We start from the raw sequence: 15,608 nt of genomic DNA, 5'->3' as shown, positions 1-15,608 counted from the left end.
ATAGGCGTTGCGGTGGGAAGGGAAAACCCAGCAGGCTCTGTTCGCGAGATCTGGGCTCTAGGCTCACGGCAAGGAAACCAGGGCCCCCACTCCTGGTTGCAGCGTACCTGCGTGCACACTTTAGCAAATATTCCCGAAGAGGGGGTGGGGAGGTGACGGCTGCCTTGGGCGTGGGGAGAGTGAGCCCTGCGGTGTAATGGAAAAAACGGATTCTGGAGGTGGACTTACTGAGGTGGGTGGTTTGAGCACAGCCCCTCCCACTAACCGGCTCTTGATCGTGAATAGTCTCTCTGAACGCTCTTTTCTTTTTTCCATGAAATGGGAAAATGATATAGATTCGTAGATGATGTATAGAAAGCCCTGCTCACGGTACTTGGCCTGTAGTAAAGTTTCAGTAAGTGGTCTCCATTCCTGTTATATGAGACGCAACAGGTTCAAAAAGTTCCACTGACTCGCCCAAAGCCACCCGGAAAGCCTGAGCAGAGCTGGGACCAGGACCCTGGACTGCCTCTCAGTCTAGGGCTGTTGCAATATGTTAAGTTGCAGACAAAGTTCAGAAATAAGAGGCAGTTTGGAGAAAAGAAAAAAACACTGATTTCCAGCTTGACTTACCAGAACTGATGAGCAAAGTAACACTAAGAGAAAGGTAAGGAGGTGGCACCTCCAGGTGGAAGGCGAGAAGACATGTTAGTATAAATATGCAGGTGAAACTGCTTACCAGGTAGGAGGAAAGGCAGGGCTGAGGCTCAGAGTAGCGGTCTGGGCCAGAGAGAAACCTGAGCCATTCAGAGCAAGACCAAGACCAAGGGTAGTTAGACTGCTGGCGGAGAGAGCGTGCAGAGGAATGAGCCTGGGCAGATGGGAAGGCAGGAATGGAGAAAAGAGACTAGAAACCGGTGATAGAACTAGGGTGGTCCTGAGGTGGGGAGACCCACAGGGTCAAAGGCCCAGTGCAGTCCAGGAGAATAAGGAAGAAGAGACCAGGAGACTTGGGGATCTGCTGGAGATAGCAGATTTGTTGGCCAAGGGAGGTGAGGAAGCAGACAGGACAAAAATAGACCTTTTCTGAGTCACATTGGTTGTTAAAGCAGATGGCAAATGGACCCTGGGCTAAACAGGGTCCCAGAGTTGAGGGGTTTTGAAAAAGTGCACCTTTGGAGGCCAGGAGGAAGCAACCAAAGGAAAGAGGGGTTCACTCATCCGTGATATGTGGGTGTGCTAGACCGGATGGCACATGTGTTCTGTCAAGTTTAACTGACAGTCAACCTCTGGGTGAGGCTGAGCAACAGACCCTGACTACAGAGAAAATTAAACGCAGCGCTAAAGTAACTCAGGAACTTCATGCTAAAGAAAACCATTATGGTTTTGAATACTTTGTGAATAAGTGAAAATTAAAGGGAAAAAAGGTGAAACCACATTTAAAAATACAACCACACCACAAAAGCAAATTAGGCTGATGTCATTTGTGATGACATAAAAGACTTCGGTAAATTAAAGTAGTGCTATATACCTTACTAGAGTAAGGAGAAAAAGACAAATTTTTTATTTCATTCTCCCTTTTTAAAAAGCCAGTTTCCAGAGCTTTCTGAGGCATTTTCTGCTTGGGTAATGAATCAATGTTCAATATATAGAAATGGGTGAGAGCATGTGGGAAGGTCTTAAAAACAAATTAAAACCAATGAGGGATTTTTTTTTTCCTGTTATTGGCAAGAGAGGGCAAGGAAGAACTTAGCTTTGCAGAAACTGGGGTAACCCAGAGTGATGGGTCATGGGGATCAAGGTAGAGCAGGGAGACCCAGTTCCCAGACCTGAGACCCCTGGGTCTGAGGCTCCAGGGGTCAGCCCTACTATGCTAAGCCCCTTCTTAAGTTGGTCCCTATAAAGCATCCTACCACCTGGTAATACTGCCTAATCATTTGCCATTCTGTGCTCTAGCTACACTGAACTATTTTGGGTTCCCCTAAAGCGTCATGTTTCCTTACCTCCAGGCCTTGGCATAGGCTGTTTTCTGAGCCTGAAGGCTTCCCACTCCTCCACCTCCACGTACTGAGCCATGACTGACCACCTTCTGGTCCATTAACATAGAAGTCACTTCCTCTCACATTCTTCTCGGGTCTCCCCAACAATCTTCTCTGGGCTCCCAAAAGACTCTTATTTGCCCACTTATTACCTCTTACGGTAACTGCCCCTCGTCTTGTCTGTCTTCTCTTTAGATTGTGAACTTCTTTGGGTTGGGAACCATTTGGAGCACCTGCTCAGCACGAATAGCCTAGGGATACCATGGTGAACAAGATAGTCCATACCTCTGCCCATATGTTGCTTAGATCCTTCCTTGAATTATAAGTGTCCTGCAGGGCCAGGAGCTCCTTGCGAGCAGACCTGGACTGTTTCTGACTATATCCCTAGCACCAAGCACACAATTTCTTAGCACTTAATAGGTGCCAATAAATATTTTCTCAGTGCCCAAGTGCAGAAAAGGAAAGATGGCATGAATACTGAGGCATAGCTGACTTCATATGTTTATTCCTCGGGCCACATTCAATCTTAGGCAAACATGACTGTTCCCTGGGTTGCTCCTGAAGTCAGCCTTCTGGAAAGTTCCTCTGAGGAAGAAGTGAATTGTTGATCCACCCAAGTTTCCCAACCCCAGCCGCCAAGGACCTGGTGGTAAGTGGCCAAAGTGTCTGATACTCCCAAGTTTCTTAGTTGTTCCATTTACAGGCACCCTTGCTAGTCACACTCCCACCCACACCTACTTCCTGCTTCCTCAACCTTGGTCCCCATCCCTGTGACATAAACATCATTTTTCTACTGTTGCTGAGAAAATAAGCCCACCATCACACCCTGGGGGGTATGGAAGGTAGAAGTCAGCTCATACTGATTCCCTCAGAGAATTTTGACCTGTGTATACACATCTTACCTGCCTCCGTTTTCCAAATGCGACCTCACCCCCCATTCAACAAATAATTTCTGAGTGCCTAGTATGTCAGGCACCTCGCCAGGCACCAGGAATAAAATGAGGAACAAAGAGTTTTCTTGCAACTTGTAGTTTACAATAAAGATCTTTAAAAAGTAAATTTGAAGATCTACTGGGGTTTATGAAACGGTTCATGAATTGGGCAGCACTCCCTCTAGCAAGTAGAGGAATTGTACAAAATGAAAGGTTTTTCTAGACAGAGAGTGGGGCAAGAAAGGTACTCATGAAAGAAAAGGATTGCTCCAGAGAAGGCTGCTTGCTAGGGAAAAACAAGGTATCTTATCGTGCAGATCACCTCATCTTTCTTTGGGGGATGGAGAGAACCCAGGTGGCAGATTTCATTGCCTCTCATGGAAAGAAAAATTTCCTGACCTGTTAAGACCATATTTCAGTGGGGGGTGGGGGAGGGTTTGAAACTGCAGTTAGATTGGGTACTAAGCCCTGGTTTGGGAACTTGGTCTATGTGACACCATGTGGGGCCTATGGTTTTCTTTATTTAACAATATAAAATCATGAATTATAATAATAAGGGCAATGAAAAAAACAAGTTGAGTGCTGGTAAGACTAACAAGGGGGGGGGCTTCTTTGCATGGGGAGTCATAAAGAGTCTTTTTTTTTTTTGAGAGAGAGAGAGAGAGAGAGTGCAAAGTGGAGGAGGGAGGGACAGAGGGAGAGGGAGAGAGAGAATCTCAAGGAGGCTCCATACTCCACACGGAGCCCGATCCCATGACTGTGACATCATGACCCAAGCCTAAATCAAGAGGGGGACGCTCAACCAAATGAGCCACCAAGGCACACCCAGGAAGAGTCTTTCTGAAGAGTTGACATTTAAGGTGAAAACCCCCATCCCAAATTCCTTCCAAATGATAACAATCTCTTCCTATGTCGGGTCACCACATGAGACTGAGACAGAACATTGTCCTGGAAAAAGCAGGACATTCCAAACAGGGTTTGGAATAAGTCAGGCCTGGGTTCCACTCTCAGCTCTGCCCCTTCCAGAGGAAGAACTTTTCAACTTCCTGCCACAGGCAGGCAAACACCACCAGAGGGCAGGAGTGAGGATTGCAACAGAAGAAATGTGTGAGACCCCTAACAACCCAGATCTGTCCACCCAGATAGTGGTCTCATTCCTGAACTCTGATTCCCTGGTCTGTTTCCACTGCCTGTGGCCTCCTGGGACCTTCCCTACCCTCAGACCTCATCCGGACAGTCAGCAGCCTTATCTCCCAAATTAGGATAGTGGATCTCCATGATGTGTCTCTACTTGCTCTTCTCACCTTTAACTTCCAAGAGTCCCCAAAGCTTTAAGAACTTTAATTCTTCTCCCCTCACACTTAGAGATGTTGGCAATCTTATCTCTTCACTGGGTTTTAAGATCTCATGTGTCCTCATGGGCAACTCCCAGACATTCATCACCAGCCCAGACAAAGTCTTCTCCCTGGTTGTCTGCTCAGCTCACAGCCCCAGTAGCTCAGAATGCCCCATAGCAACCCCGTCTCAACCATGGATACTGTCAACCTGAGGACAACCAGATTGATCCAGACACGTGCTAAAAGATACTATCCCAGGGGTGTCTGGGAAGCTCAGATGGTTAAGCATCATACTCTTGGTTTCAGCTCAGGTCATGATCTCACAGTTTGTGAGATCAAGCTCCTGATGGGGCTCTGCACTGACATTGCAGAGCCTGTTTGGGATTCTCTCCCTCCCTGTCTCTCTCTGCTCCTCCCCTGCTCTCTCTCTCAAAATAAATAAACTACAAAAAAAAAATATTAGAGAGCCTGGGTGGTTTAGTCGGTTATGCAGCTGACTCCTGATTTCAGCTCAAGTCATGATCTCACGGTTGTGGAATTGAGTCCTGCATTGGGCTTTGTGCTAACAGCGTGGAGCCTACCTGGAATTCTCTTTGACCTTCTCACCCCTCCCAAATAAACATTTTTTTAAAAAGATACTATTCCAGGGGCACCCGGGTGGCTCAGTCTGTTAAGCATCTGACTACAGCTAAGGTCATGATCTACAGTTCGTGGGTTCGAGCCCCACGTCAGGCTCTGTGCTGACAGTTCAAAGCCTGGAGCCTGCTTTGGATTCTGTGTTTCCCTCTTTCTCTGCTCTTCCCCCACTGATGCTGTCTCTCTCTCTCAAAAATAAACATTAAAAAATTTTTTTAAAAACAGATACTATTCTAGCAAATAAGCACATGAAAAGATGCTCAACATCATTAGCCACAAAACCACAATGAGATTCCAACTCACACTCATGAGGATGTCTAGAATCAGAAAGACAGATCATTACAAGGACATGGAGACATAGGCACCCTTAGACACTGCTGCTGGGAATGTAAAATGGTGCAGTTGCTTTGGAAAACAGTTGGCAGTTCTTCAGAAGGTTAAACACAGAGTAAACATATGCCCCAGCAATTCCACTCCTCACATATACCCAAGAAAATGAAAACATGTCTACACAAATATAAATAAAATGTAATATAGCCATACAATAGAATATTATGGGAAAAGAAAGGAATGAACTAGTAATGCATGCTATAACATGGATGAACCTGACACTGGGATCTCGTCATGGGGTATTCATTAGTTGAAACTTGCAAGAACATTCAAATGAGATAAATTTTGGGGAAAAGAGGTTGGATGTTGCAGGGGCATGATGGATATCATCAAATGTTTACAGGACTCCACTGAAAAAGCTGGATTAGTTCCCCCCGCCCCCCCCGCCCTCCCCGCCCCCCCGTGGCTCCATATGCCCAAGAATGTTAGAGATTTGGATAAACAAGAGTTTTGTATAGGGGCACCTGGATGGCTCAGTCGATTAAGCGTCCAGCTTCGGCTCAGGTCATGATCTCACAGTTTGTGAGTTTGAGCCCCGCGTCAGGCTGTGTGCTGACAGCTCAGAGCCTAGAGCCTGCTTCAGATTCTGTGTCTCCCTCTCTCTCCCCCTTCCCCGCTCATGCTCTGTCTCTCTCTCTCTCAAAAAATTAAAAGAAAATTTTTTTAAATCTTAGAAGTTTTTTACAAAGACTGCTTCCCTAACTAATAAAAGATAAAGATGCCTTATTATTCTAGAGATAAAGAACTTTGTTTTTCTAAGATGGAATATATTGGCTTATAAGGAGTGAGCTCCCCATCACCAAGGCATCCAACTAAAGTCAGGCATGTTACAAGGCGGGGGCTCCAGCATTAGCAGAGGGATTCAAGTAGAAGAGATCTCGTTTCTTCTACTTTAGGGAGCTTGGATTTCTTGGCATTTTAGGTTCCCATAGGTGTCTGGAGATAGAACTTTGTTAGTTCCAGATTGGTGGGCCCTGATTTTGGGGTCAATACAAGACTTCCTTGTACTGATCTGTATTATCTGCTGCCACTTTGGCCCTCTGTTCCTCAAAATATACTCATTTTTCTGGTTGGGTTTAAAGGAGGGTAAGATAATGAATGTGAATTAATACAGTTTAAAAGAGAAATATGTGTGAATTAATATGGAAGAGAAATGTGGTTTGAAATAACTGTCACACAAGATCACAAAATTGATGGGAGGCAAATCAGGGTTTGACTGTGCTCTCAAAACCAGAGTTCTCAGGCCCTCCTTTTAATCACATTGGTTGTATATCCAAACACCCAAAGGGAGATGGTGGGGGAGGGGGAACTAAGCACCTGACAGCCATTCTCTGCCCAGAGGTTTTCACAATTCACTCATTTGGTGTTATGAATTGAATTGTGTTCTCCACAAATGCGTCTGTTGAAGTCCTAACATCTAGCACCTCAGAATGTGACCTTGTTTGGAAACAGCATCTTTGCAAATGCAAGTAGTTAAGATGAAGTCATTAGGGTGGGCCCTAATCCAAGGTGACCAGTGTCCTTATAAAAAGGGAGAACTTTCACACCAACATGTACAGAAAGAGAACTCCATGGAAAGAGGCACAGGGAGGAGATGATGTCTATAAGCCAAGGAGAGAGGCATGGACCAAATCCTTTCCCCATGGCCGTCGGAGGAATCAACCCTGCTGACACCTTGATTTTGGATTTCTAGCCTCCAGAACCGTGAGATGACACATTTCTGTTGTTCAAGCCACCTAGTTTGTGGTATTTTATTATGGAGGCCCCAGGACACTAATACACTGGGTCATCGAGGAAATGTGCATGGAGTGCCAGCGTGAGGCACAACAATGGCTAGTGCACATGTAGCCCAAGCACCCACTATCTGCGGGGAAGGAGATAGGGAGCAGAGAAGCCAGTGCCAGGATGGTGAGAGCAAGTCACCAAGGCCATCAAATGAGGACCCCAGGGAAGAAACCCTGGCTGCAGACCACTGGGGAGGCTAACACCTTTGTGGAGGTTCTTGAAGATGGGGTGGGTTTTGCTCATGCAGGTGGAGGAAGAATGAACAAGTCCCGTGCAGGAACATGCAGATGGCTGGGCCAGGAAGGACGTGTAGGGACTGAGGGGCAGGGAATGAGGCTGGAAAGGTGGGGAGGTTTTGTGTGTGTCTCTGGGGTGAGCAGCGTAGGGAATGACAGGTCCAGGGTGGGACACTGAAAGATTGGTCTCAAGTGGCCCATGACGTGGGAACGTGGATTTCCTCAGCTTCATTTCTTCTTTTTCCCTCTATCTGCCACCTACTGAAGCATCTGCATCACTGAGAGCTCTAGATTTCAAAAGTTCCCACCCACATGAGCTTCTCCCAAGTCCAGTGGACCTGGTCCAGTAGCCCCCATTAGCTCTTTCACACCAGCCTGCTATTCTCCAGGAAGAGCACAAAGTGGGAAGAGAAGCCGGTCTTGCTCTGCACTCTGGGGTCTTTCAACAGTCACTCTGAGCCTCAATTTCCTCATCTGAAAGATGGGGTCAGAATCCTCACACTACCTCCTTGAGTAAGATAATGGGCATGTAAGAGCCATACAAATTGTCGTGTGCCATGAACACACCGGGGCCAGCATTTCTTTTGTCAGAAGTGGGGCTCAGGACCGGTCAGACTGGAGCCGGTCAGGGTGGCAGGGTGATTGTTGGTAGGATTTAGACAGGTAGTCCTGGGGGGCACTGGGTGGCTCCGGAAGCAGGGAAACAATGGTCTGATGCCCCAGCAAGAGAGGAACCTAAAGGCCAATCAGAGACAAGGTGGAAGATGACCTGGTCCCTGGAATGCACAAAGCCAAGAGCTGGACAGGAGTTCCCAACCCAGGAGCTGGCTGGGGTCCTATGGACTTCTCAAGTTTCCCCAGGGTCCTGCCATCCACTCCCAGAATCCCTCAATCCCAGGCTACCCCCCCTGCTAAGCTGCCTGCTTCTCATTCAACTGCTACAGCAGCTCGTAGGTGCACAGCTGGTCACATGCACACGTAGCTTAGTCGACCACAAACAGAGGCCAATGGCATAGGCTGTTCCCAGGTCTTCTGAAGAAGTTACCCCTCATGGGCATCGAGCACTTTCACACTCAGCAGAGAGAACAGCAAAGCACTCCCAATTTACAAATGGGAGAACAGAATTCCAAGATTGCAAAGGGTCTTTAGCAAGTTCACCAAAGTGGTATATGACAGGACTGCCTTCCACAACACAAAATGGTTAAAAATGGGGACTGTATTTGCAGAATGCTCAGTTTGCCTGCCCCCCGCGCCCCCCCCCCCCAAGCATTTTACGTCTCCAGCTCTGAAAACCTTATACTCGGTCCTGAATCTCTGGAACCAACAGGGTGTGGTTAGCCAGCCTCTACTTTGTCCCAGAGTGAGGAGGAAGAAATATGCCCACTTACCAGAACAGAGTCTGGAGCCAGAGAGCCCTAAAGAGGCACATTCATAGAGAGGAGAAGCTTTGGATTTGGGCATAGCTGGATTAGGATCCCAGCCAGGCTAGCTATTTACTGGCTACATGACTCTGGCTAAGGAACTTCATCTCTTCTATTTTGTGTGTGTGTGTGTGTGTGTGTGTGTGTGTGTGTGTGTGTGTGTGTGTTTTGAGAGAGTGAATGGGAGCAGGGGAGAGGGGCAGAGGGAAAGAACCTTAAGTAGGGTTCATGCCCAGTGTGGAGCCTGACACGGGGCTCAATCCCAAACCCTGAGATCATGACCTGAGCCGAAATCAAGGGTCAGATCCTTGAGGACTGGGCCACCCAGGTACCCCAGTGCACTTCACCTCCTGCTACTTCAGTTTCCACACCTGTAAAATGGGGATTACAGTTTATTATTTCACAGGGTTTGAGGATTAAAAAAAGAATCCTTTCTCAATAAATGGCCATCTGCTCCTTGACTGGAAGCATTAGTGCCCTCTAGTGGCAGATATACATCCTGCTCATGCTGATGAGTCTGCAATGTTACTTCCAGAACACTGAGTAGTCGGACTGGTCAAGGCGGATTTACCAGGATTTTTCTTTCTCTTTTTTTTTTTTATTTATTTTGAGAGTGAGGGAGAGGGAGGGAGGAAGGGAGAGGGCGAGAGAGATAGAGAACGAGTGGGGGTAGGGATAGGGAGAGGTAGGGGAGACTCAGGATCTGGAGCAGGCTCCGTGCTGACAGCAGAGTCCAATGAGGGGCTCAAACTGAGATCATGACCTGAGCCGAAGTGGGACGCTTAACCAACTGAGCCACCCAGGTGTCCCGCTAATATTTCTATTGCAGTTTTTGGAAGACATCTCACTCATCAGTCCTAGAGGTGCAGCCCACATCTGGCCTCCTCACTGGTCTCCAGCTACCGGTCTATCCCTTTTACTCCATCAGCCTAAAACAAAGCTGACATTTTCTATCAGTTCAAACCCTTACCTACTCCTTGGAAGGGCTCTGGGGTAACAGAGTAAAGCAGGAGTAACTGAAGGATTCCTGTTGCTGAAGAGAACTTGGTATTGTACCCCATTCAGATCTGTACAGCTGGAAGAGAGCTGTAAGCTCATTTTAGTTCAGGCCCTGTAATTTCAGCTGAGGAACTGGAGACTCACAGAAAGGAAGTGCGGTGGGGAGGGGGCCAAATACCAGCCAGTGGCCAGGCTGGGGCTAAAACAGGGTCTCTGGATTCTGAGACCTTCCTCACCAAGTACCACTCCTGCTTCTCTAGGGTTGAGGTGGGGCAGTGCCTTAATGGATACCCATCTCCTCACAAACCCCTCCTGCCCTGGAGTGAAGTCCCTTTCATCAGACAGAATAGCTCCAAGGGTCATTTTCTTTCTCTATATGCCCTCCCAATACCTCTGGGACAAGTTATAAGATACTTGGTCAGAGATTATGAGGCTGACCTAATTGGCTCTAGGAAGAATTTCTACACTTGCTGCAATCTTGGTGGTTTTCCTGCAGAGCAACTGTTTGGCCGACCTAAGCTTAAGTCTAAGTCAGCTGGTAACTTGACTCCCTTTTCAAACTGTCAACACAGCGGTATCATCAGCCTCATTAAAATTGATGTCAGCACCACTTGACAGGGCTGGAGAAAAGGGAAGGTCATGGCCTAAGGGTAGAACCACCTTCATGGTTCTGTCTCACCTTTCTCTGGGGGTAGAGTAGTGTAGCCCAAATAGGAATGCCAGAATGGAAACATGGGACTGTCGTTAACTACCCTCATGCAGGCACTGGTCAGGAGTCCTCATGCTGGTGAGGAGTGGGGACTAGCGTCTTACACAATGCTTCTGCATTCCTGTCAGAAGAGGCCAGCACTCTTGGGCTTGGATTCCTGGAGCAGAATGAGAAAACTAAAGGTAAGAGCACCAAGTTGAAAACTGGGCCATGTGGCTTCTAGGCCAGGTTCTTTCACTTCACCAGGAAACCTTGGGCTAGTCCTTGATTCACTTGCTTGTGCCTCAGTTTCCTCGTCTCCACAATGAGTATCGGTTCCTTTTTATTTACAAATGTTTCAGATGCAATCAAGACATTCCAACGTATTACACAGGGAGAGAGCAGCTGCTGTGGCTGGAGGGCAGGTGTGAGGAAGAGACCCACTCCACCTACGCCCCGCACAAGCAAGGTGAGACCAGCCATCCAGCCCAACACAGCTCCCACCCAGCTTAGACAGTTGATAACTCACATAGACTGCAAAAGCTGGAAGCAAACCTGCTCAGTGAGGGTCTCCTTCAGATGGGAGACAACTCCAGAAATAGGGTCCACTCTGTGGCCTCATCACCAAAATGCTTGCTTGTCAACAATTTAAAAATAATCTTTAGTCAAGAGCAGGTGAGCCTCAAGGCCCTCCCAGAGGGCAGCATGTCACAGACTTCTGGAGAACCCTATTTAAAAAAAAAAAAAATGATAGAAATGAAAACCTGGCTTGGTAATTTCCCAGACATCTTCACCGGCCACATGTAGTAGGTCAAACTGACATTTTACAAAGTGAATGCCCAAGAATGAATGACCTTCAAAGGCCCCCTAGAAGTCCCAAATTAGTGCTGCAGTCTCACCTGCCATTCCTGTATTCTTACCCATCCTCTAGGCAAACTTGCCCATTTGAATCTAAAGGTGCTTATCAGGTGCCAACCTCAGACCCCTGTTCATCATGCTCCTCCCTCCTTCCCCCATTCCTCTTCTAAACCGTTTTATTTCTAAACCTGTAGTGGCAGCATGTACAGCCGAAATATTTTTTCTAGTAGACATTCCCAATCCTTCTAGATGGATGCCACCTTTCCAGTCTCTGTATTACTCTCACACTTACCGGAGCTCTAGCTGCAGGTACTAGTTAAGTATCACTCCTGCGTCTGTCTTCTCTTCCCTACTAGTTACTGTGAGCATATCCAACAGCTCGCTTGTCTCCATCCCAGCCCTCTCCCACTTGTCCAGCTAGGGAGTCTGGCACAGCCTAAGTGCTTTGGTAGATACTGGAAAAATTCTGTAAACTTAAAGAGGCAGGAAAACAATCATCCAAAGTTACTGTTTGATATTTGGCAATATATGCAAAACCTGGGTACGGAAGAAATTGCTTTATAATGTTCGAAGATTTGCCAAATGGCAAAGGCCTTGTGGCTGAAGAAAATATAGTAGTACCTGTTAAACCAGAAATAAAAATTTAATTTTTTGGAATTTCCTTAGCAAGAAGCAAACTCCACTTTATAGCCTAGAGACTTCAATTTTAAAGTACACGATTTGGGAGTACCATTGACACTATGTAACTTTTTCTACACACTCAGATTCCAATCTTTAACACTACTTCTCTGCATAAAAACCCTACTCCTATCAGTAGCTTATAGTGTTAAGATTTGCTAAAAGAATCCTCAAATCTTCTACTACAAAAAACATTGACAACAAAGTCACGTATCTATTAAATGGTTGAGCCATTGAACACGCAGACTGCCGGACATCTTACCCCTCCCCCAAATCCCTTTAGGATCTTTAAGAATAGAGAAAATTTCCATCTTCTGGAAAAGCTGAGTTGACCTTGGGCAGTGCCTACCCGCTTCCTTGGCAAGGCTTTTCACATGTCATTCCTCTTTAGCACGCCTGTCTTGATAACAAACCATACTCTGTTCACTTGTCAGTCAAACCCTACGTGTTTTGGCCTTGATGCAAAGCCCGTTTTTTTTCTTCAGACCTTCCTGTCAATGAGGGTCACAGACCATCAGTGCTACAAGAGACTTCAGAAGCCATTTGGTCACACCCCCTCAATTTTACAGACTGGGAGGTGATCCAGAGGTCAACACAAGGTTATAGAGGAAACCACTGGCAGAGGGAGTAATTAGAATTAGGATCTCCCAGAACCCTGAGTAAGGCTTTTCCCTTTATACTTTTTGTTTTCTTAACTCACCTGTTACTTGAACCTAACATTTTTTATTGGCTTTCAGGGACTCCAGGCACTGAATTTCAAATGTTGTTTTAAAAAAGTCTAGGGGTGCCTGGGTGGCTCAATCGGTTAAGCGTCTGACTTCAGCCCAGGTCATGATCTCATGGTTTGTGGGTTTGAGTCCCATGTTGGGTTCTGTGCTGACAGCTCAGAGCCTGGAGCCTGCTTAGGATTCTGTGTCTTGCCCTCTTTCTGCCCCTCCCCCACTCATGCTCTATCTCTTAAAAATAAACAAACGATTAAAAAAAAAAAAAACCAGTCTACTCCCAGGGCACCTGCCTGGGTTGCTCAGTTGGATAAGCGGCTGACTTTGGCTAAGGTCATAACCTCATGGTTCATGAGTTTGAGCCCTGCGTCCGGCTCTCTGCTCTCAGTGCAGAGCCTGCACAGAGGATCCTCTCTCTGTCTCCCTCTCTCTTACCCTCCCCCACTCGTGTACGCTCTCTCTCTCAAAAATGAAAATTTATAAACAAATAAGTAATAGTCTACTCCCACAGTAGAGAAATGAGAATCAAATTTAAGTGTTCAAAGATCCTATACACTTGTGCATTTCCTCTCAACCACCACCTAATACATACAAATGCCAGAGAAACCAGTTCTGTAGTGTTTTAACATGAGCTTACAATTAAAGTCTAATTTAAAAATGTAAGCATACAACTAGGCTTTACCAAAGAGGAACGTGTTTATTTCACTTAAATTCTTAAAAATACTTTTTTGGCAGTTGACACACAAAATGTCCTAATGTAAAAAAAAATCTCATTAAAAAGAAAAGAAAAGCATGAAAAAACAGACCCAAAATGTTAAGATTTTATTTACAAAGCTTCTTTGTTGTACAGAAAGTAAAAATGCTGTTACAGTCTCGGTGTAACTGGTAGCCACAGACGGTTGACTCACCAATCACAGCTATCCACGCTACAGCAAGAGTCTTACACGAAAACCTAACAAACGCTTACAATTTTGTTGGGGTGAAGTCCCCAAGCTTGGTGGTGAATTTCCAAGAGGGACTAAATGGAGGAAGGTGGAATGTCACAGGAACTATTCTTTGGCTCTTTGGGTGGGTGGGTATCCTGGGGTTTGTATCACAGCTACCTTTTTTTTTTTTTTAAACAGCTACCAAATCCATATGAGCAGTCCAACCAATACTGAACAGTTCTTTTTTTGCAAGTTATTTGGGGTCTTAATCATCTTCTCCTTCATCGTCTGTTTCTCTCTTCCTCTTTTCACCTTTCCCACTTTCTTCCTCCTCTGCACAATAACAAAAATTCACTTTAAGACAATGGGAAAGGCATTTGTCTAAGTTACTGCTAACGGAGGTAACAACAATGAACTTCTGATGGTTGGGAGATGAAAAAAATGTTAAGACTGATCAAATTGGTAGGTTGTCGATTTTAAGAAGGACAAAATGCACAGCACATTTCAAATGACAGCAAGGTTAACCCAGTTTTCTCAACTTTAAGCTGCCATCTAAAAGATGACTCAAATTGTAGCAAGTTAATATTAACTCAAAACGTATTTCTTAGAATTCTTAGGTATTTGAGCCAAAAATACCTATACATCATCCTGTTCTTTCCAATTAGTAAAAATTCATGGCTATGTCAATAAAATTACTTAAATTTGCATTATGTTTCAGAAAGCTCCTTGAAGGCAGGTACTGGACCCCAACTCTTGTATCCAATGTAAAATCTGGTCCAGTACCTGGCACAGAGAGATGTTGAGAAAGTATGAACCAATGGAAAGCAGAGCAAATAATCTGGTACACTGAAACCTATACAGGTAGGAGAATCTATACTCTCAATGAGTAATAAACAGGTGTTTCACTGGTTTTGGCTGTGGTAGGGAAAAAGAATTAACAGTAATAAAACTGGAAAGGTACTATTTATACACTCTGCAAAAATTATGATCCAATTAGAAAGACTTTTTGTCAAAAGAGAGAATTCCAAAACCAGAAATCTCCTGTGTGGCAGTAACCCAAATGATGGGGTCTAAAAACACATTTAAAGTGCGGGACTGAAGGCCAGCCTCCTGCCTGCAGACAGGCATTATTAATCACCGTAGAGCAGGAGGTCTGTACCAGCACAGGCTCACTGACAGGGCTATATAAGCCCCTGTGAAGACCACCAGGACAAAGGGAATTTTATTTTGTTCCCTGTAGTTTTAAAATTCTAAATTCATGGACATTTCCCCATGACTTTTAACTTAGGAGGACCAACGTGCGTGCATCAGACCCACCTTCATCTTCATCTTCATCCTCCTCGTCTTCATCTTCATCAACTTCTCCATCGTGTCCAAATTCTTCTTCCTAAAGAACAGTAAATAGCAACCACTATTAGGTTGATCTGCCAAGCTGAGACATACAAAGAGAAAAATAACTTGCCAATAAATGTAAAAATTCACCAAGGAGAAAACTTTAATATTATCTTTATCTACTTTAATGTTCTGAGATCTGTTCGTTTTTCTGAATAAATGAATTAAAATTTTCTTTAAAAACTGCTTTTCAGAAGTAAGCATTTTATTTGCCAGACATGTTTATTTAATATACTATTTATAATGGATAATTCGAGAAATGATTAAAAATTTTTTGTAATTTTTTTAATGTTTATTCATTTTTTCTCCCCAAGAAACAGACAGCACGAGGAGGGGCACAGAGAGAGGGAGACACAGAATCCAAAGCAGGCTGCTGGCTCAAACCCACAAACTGTGAGATCATGATCTGAGCTGAAGTCGGATGCTTTAACCGACTGAGCTACAGAGGCGCCCCTAAAAATTGTTAATTTTAGAACAGGTTCAGACAAAACTCTCTGTATTCCCATCCTTATAAAAACCTTTTAGGAACTTAATTTCATTAAATACCTATGAGATTACATAAATGCTCAGCCTTACTTTTTTTGTACTAC

At 45.2% G+C, this 15,608-nt stretch overlaps 1 protein-coding gene and 1 long non-coding RNA gene across 5 annotated transcripts in view; one reads left to right on the top strand and one right to left on the bottom strand.

Moving 5' to 3' along the window:
* Positions 1 to 36: 36 nt before the first annotated feature.
* Positions 37 to 15,244, top strand: LOC107180280. Of its 2 annotated transcripts, XR_006210811.1 has the most exons (6): positions 37 to 232; positions 2,549 to 2,667; positions 10,517 to 10,645; positions 10,805 to 10,911; positions 14,345 to 14,487; positions 14,915 to 15,244. It is a non-coding gene; the product is annotated as an uncharacterized LOC107180280 (long non-coding RNA). The 2 variants fall into 2 exon arrangements; XR_001511050.2 differs by having other exon boundaries at positions 14,345 to 15,244.
* The window catches only part of ANP32B (acidic nuclear phosphoprotein 32 family member B), a 26,932-nt gene continuing 22,384 nt past the window's right edge, over positions 11,061 to 15,608 (bottom strand). For 2 of the 3 annotated variants that reach the window (XM_042965163.1, XM_042965164.1), the window contains exons 6-7: positions 14,944 to 15,013; positions 13,508 to 13,959 (exon numbers count right to left, since the gene is read on the bottom strand). In XM_042965163.1, coding sequence (XP_042821097.1) covers positions 13,892 to 13,959; positions 14,944 to 15,013 — 138 coding nt within the window. In that variant the 3' untranslated portion in view covers positions 13,508 to 13,891. Of the gene's footprint in view, positions 11,171 to 11,592; positions 11,774 to 13,507; positions 13,960 to 14,943; positions 15,014 to 15,608 lie in introns of those variants that run through there. The other variant, XR_006210809.1, reaches the window with a different exon arrangement.

This window comes from Panthera tigris, chromosome D4, assembly GCF_018350195.1.
Source record: "Panthera tigris isolate Pti1 chromosome D4, P.tigris_Pti1_mat1.1, whole genome shotgun sequence".
Classification (NCBI taxonomy): Eukaryota; Metazoa; Chordata; class Mammalia; order Carnivora; family Felidae; genus Panthera; species Panthera tigris.
This window is presented reverse-complemented; position numbering and strand designations above follow the sequence as displayed.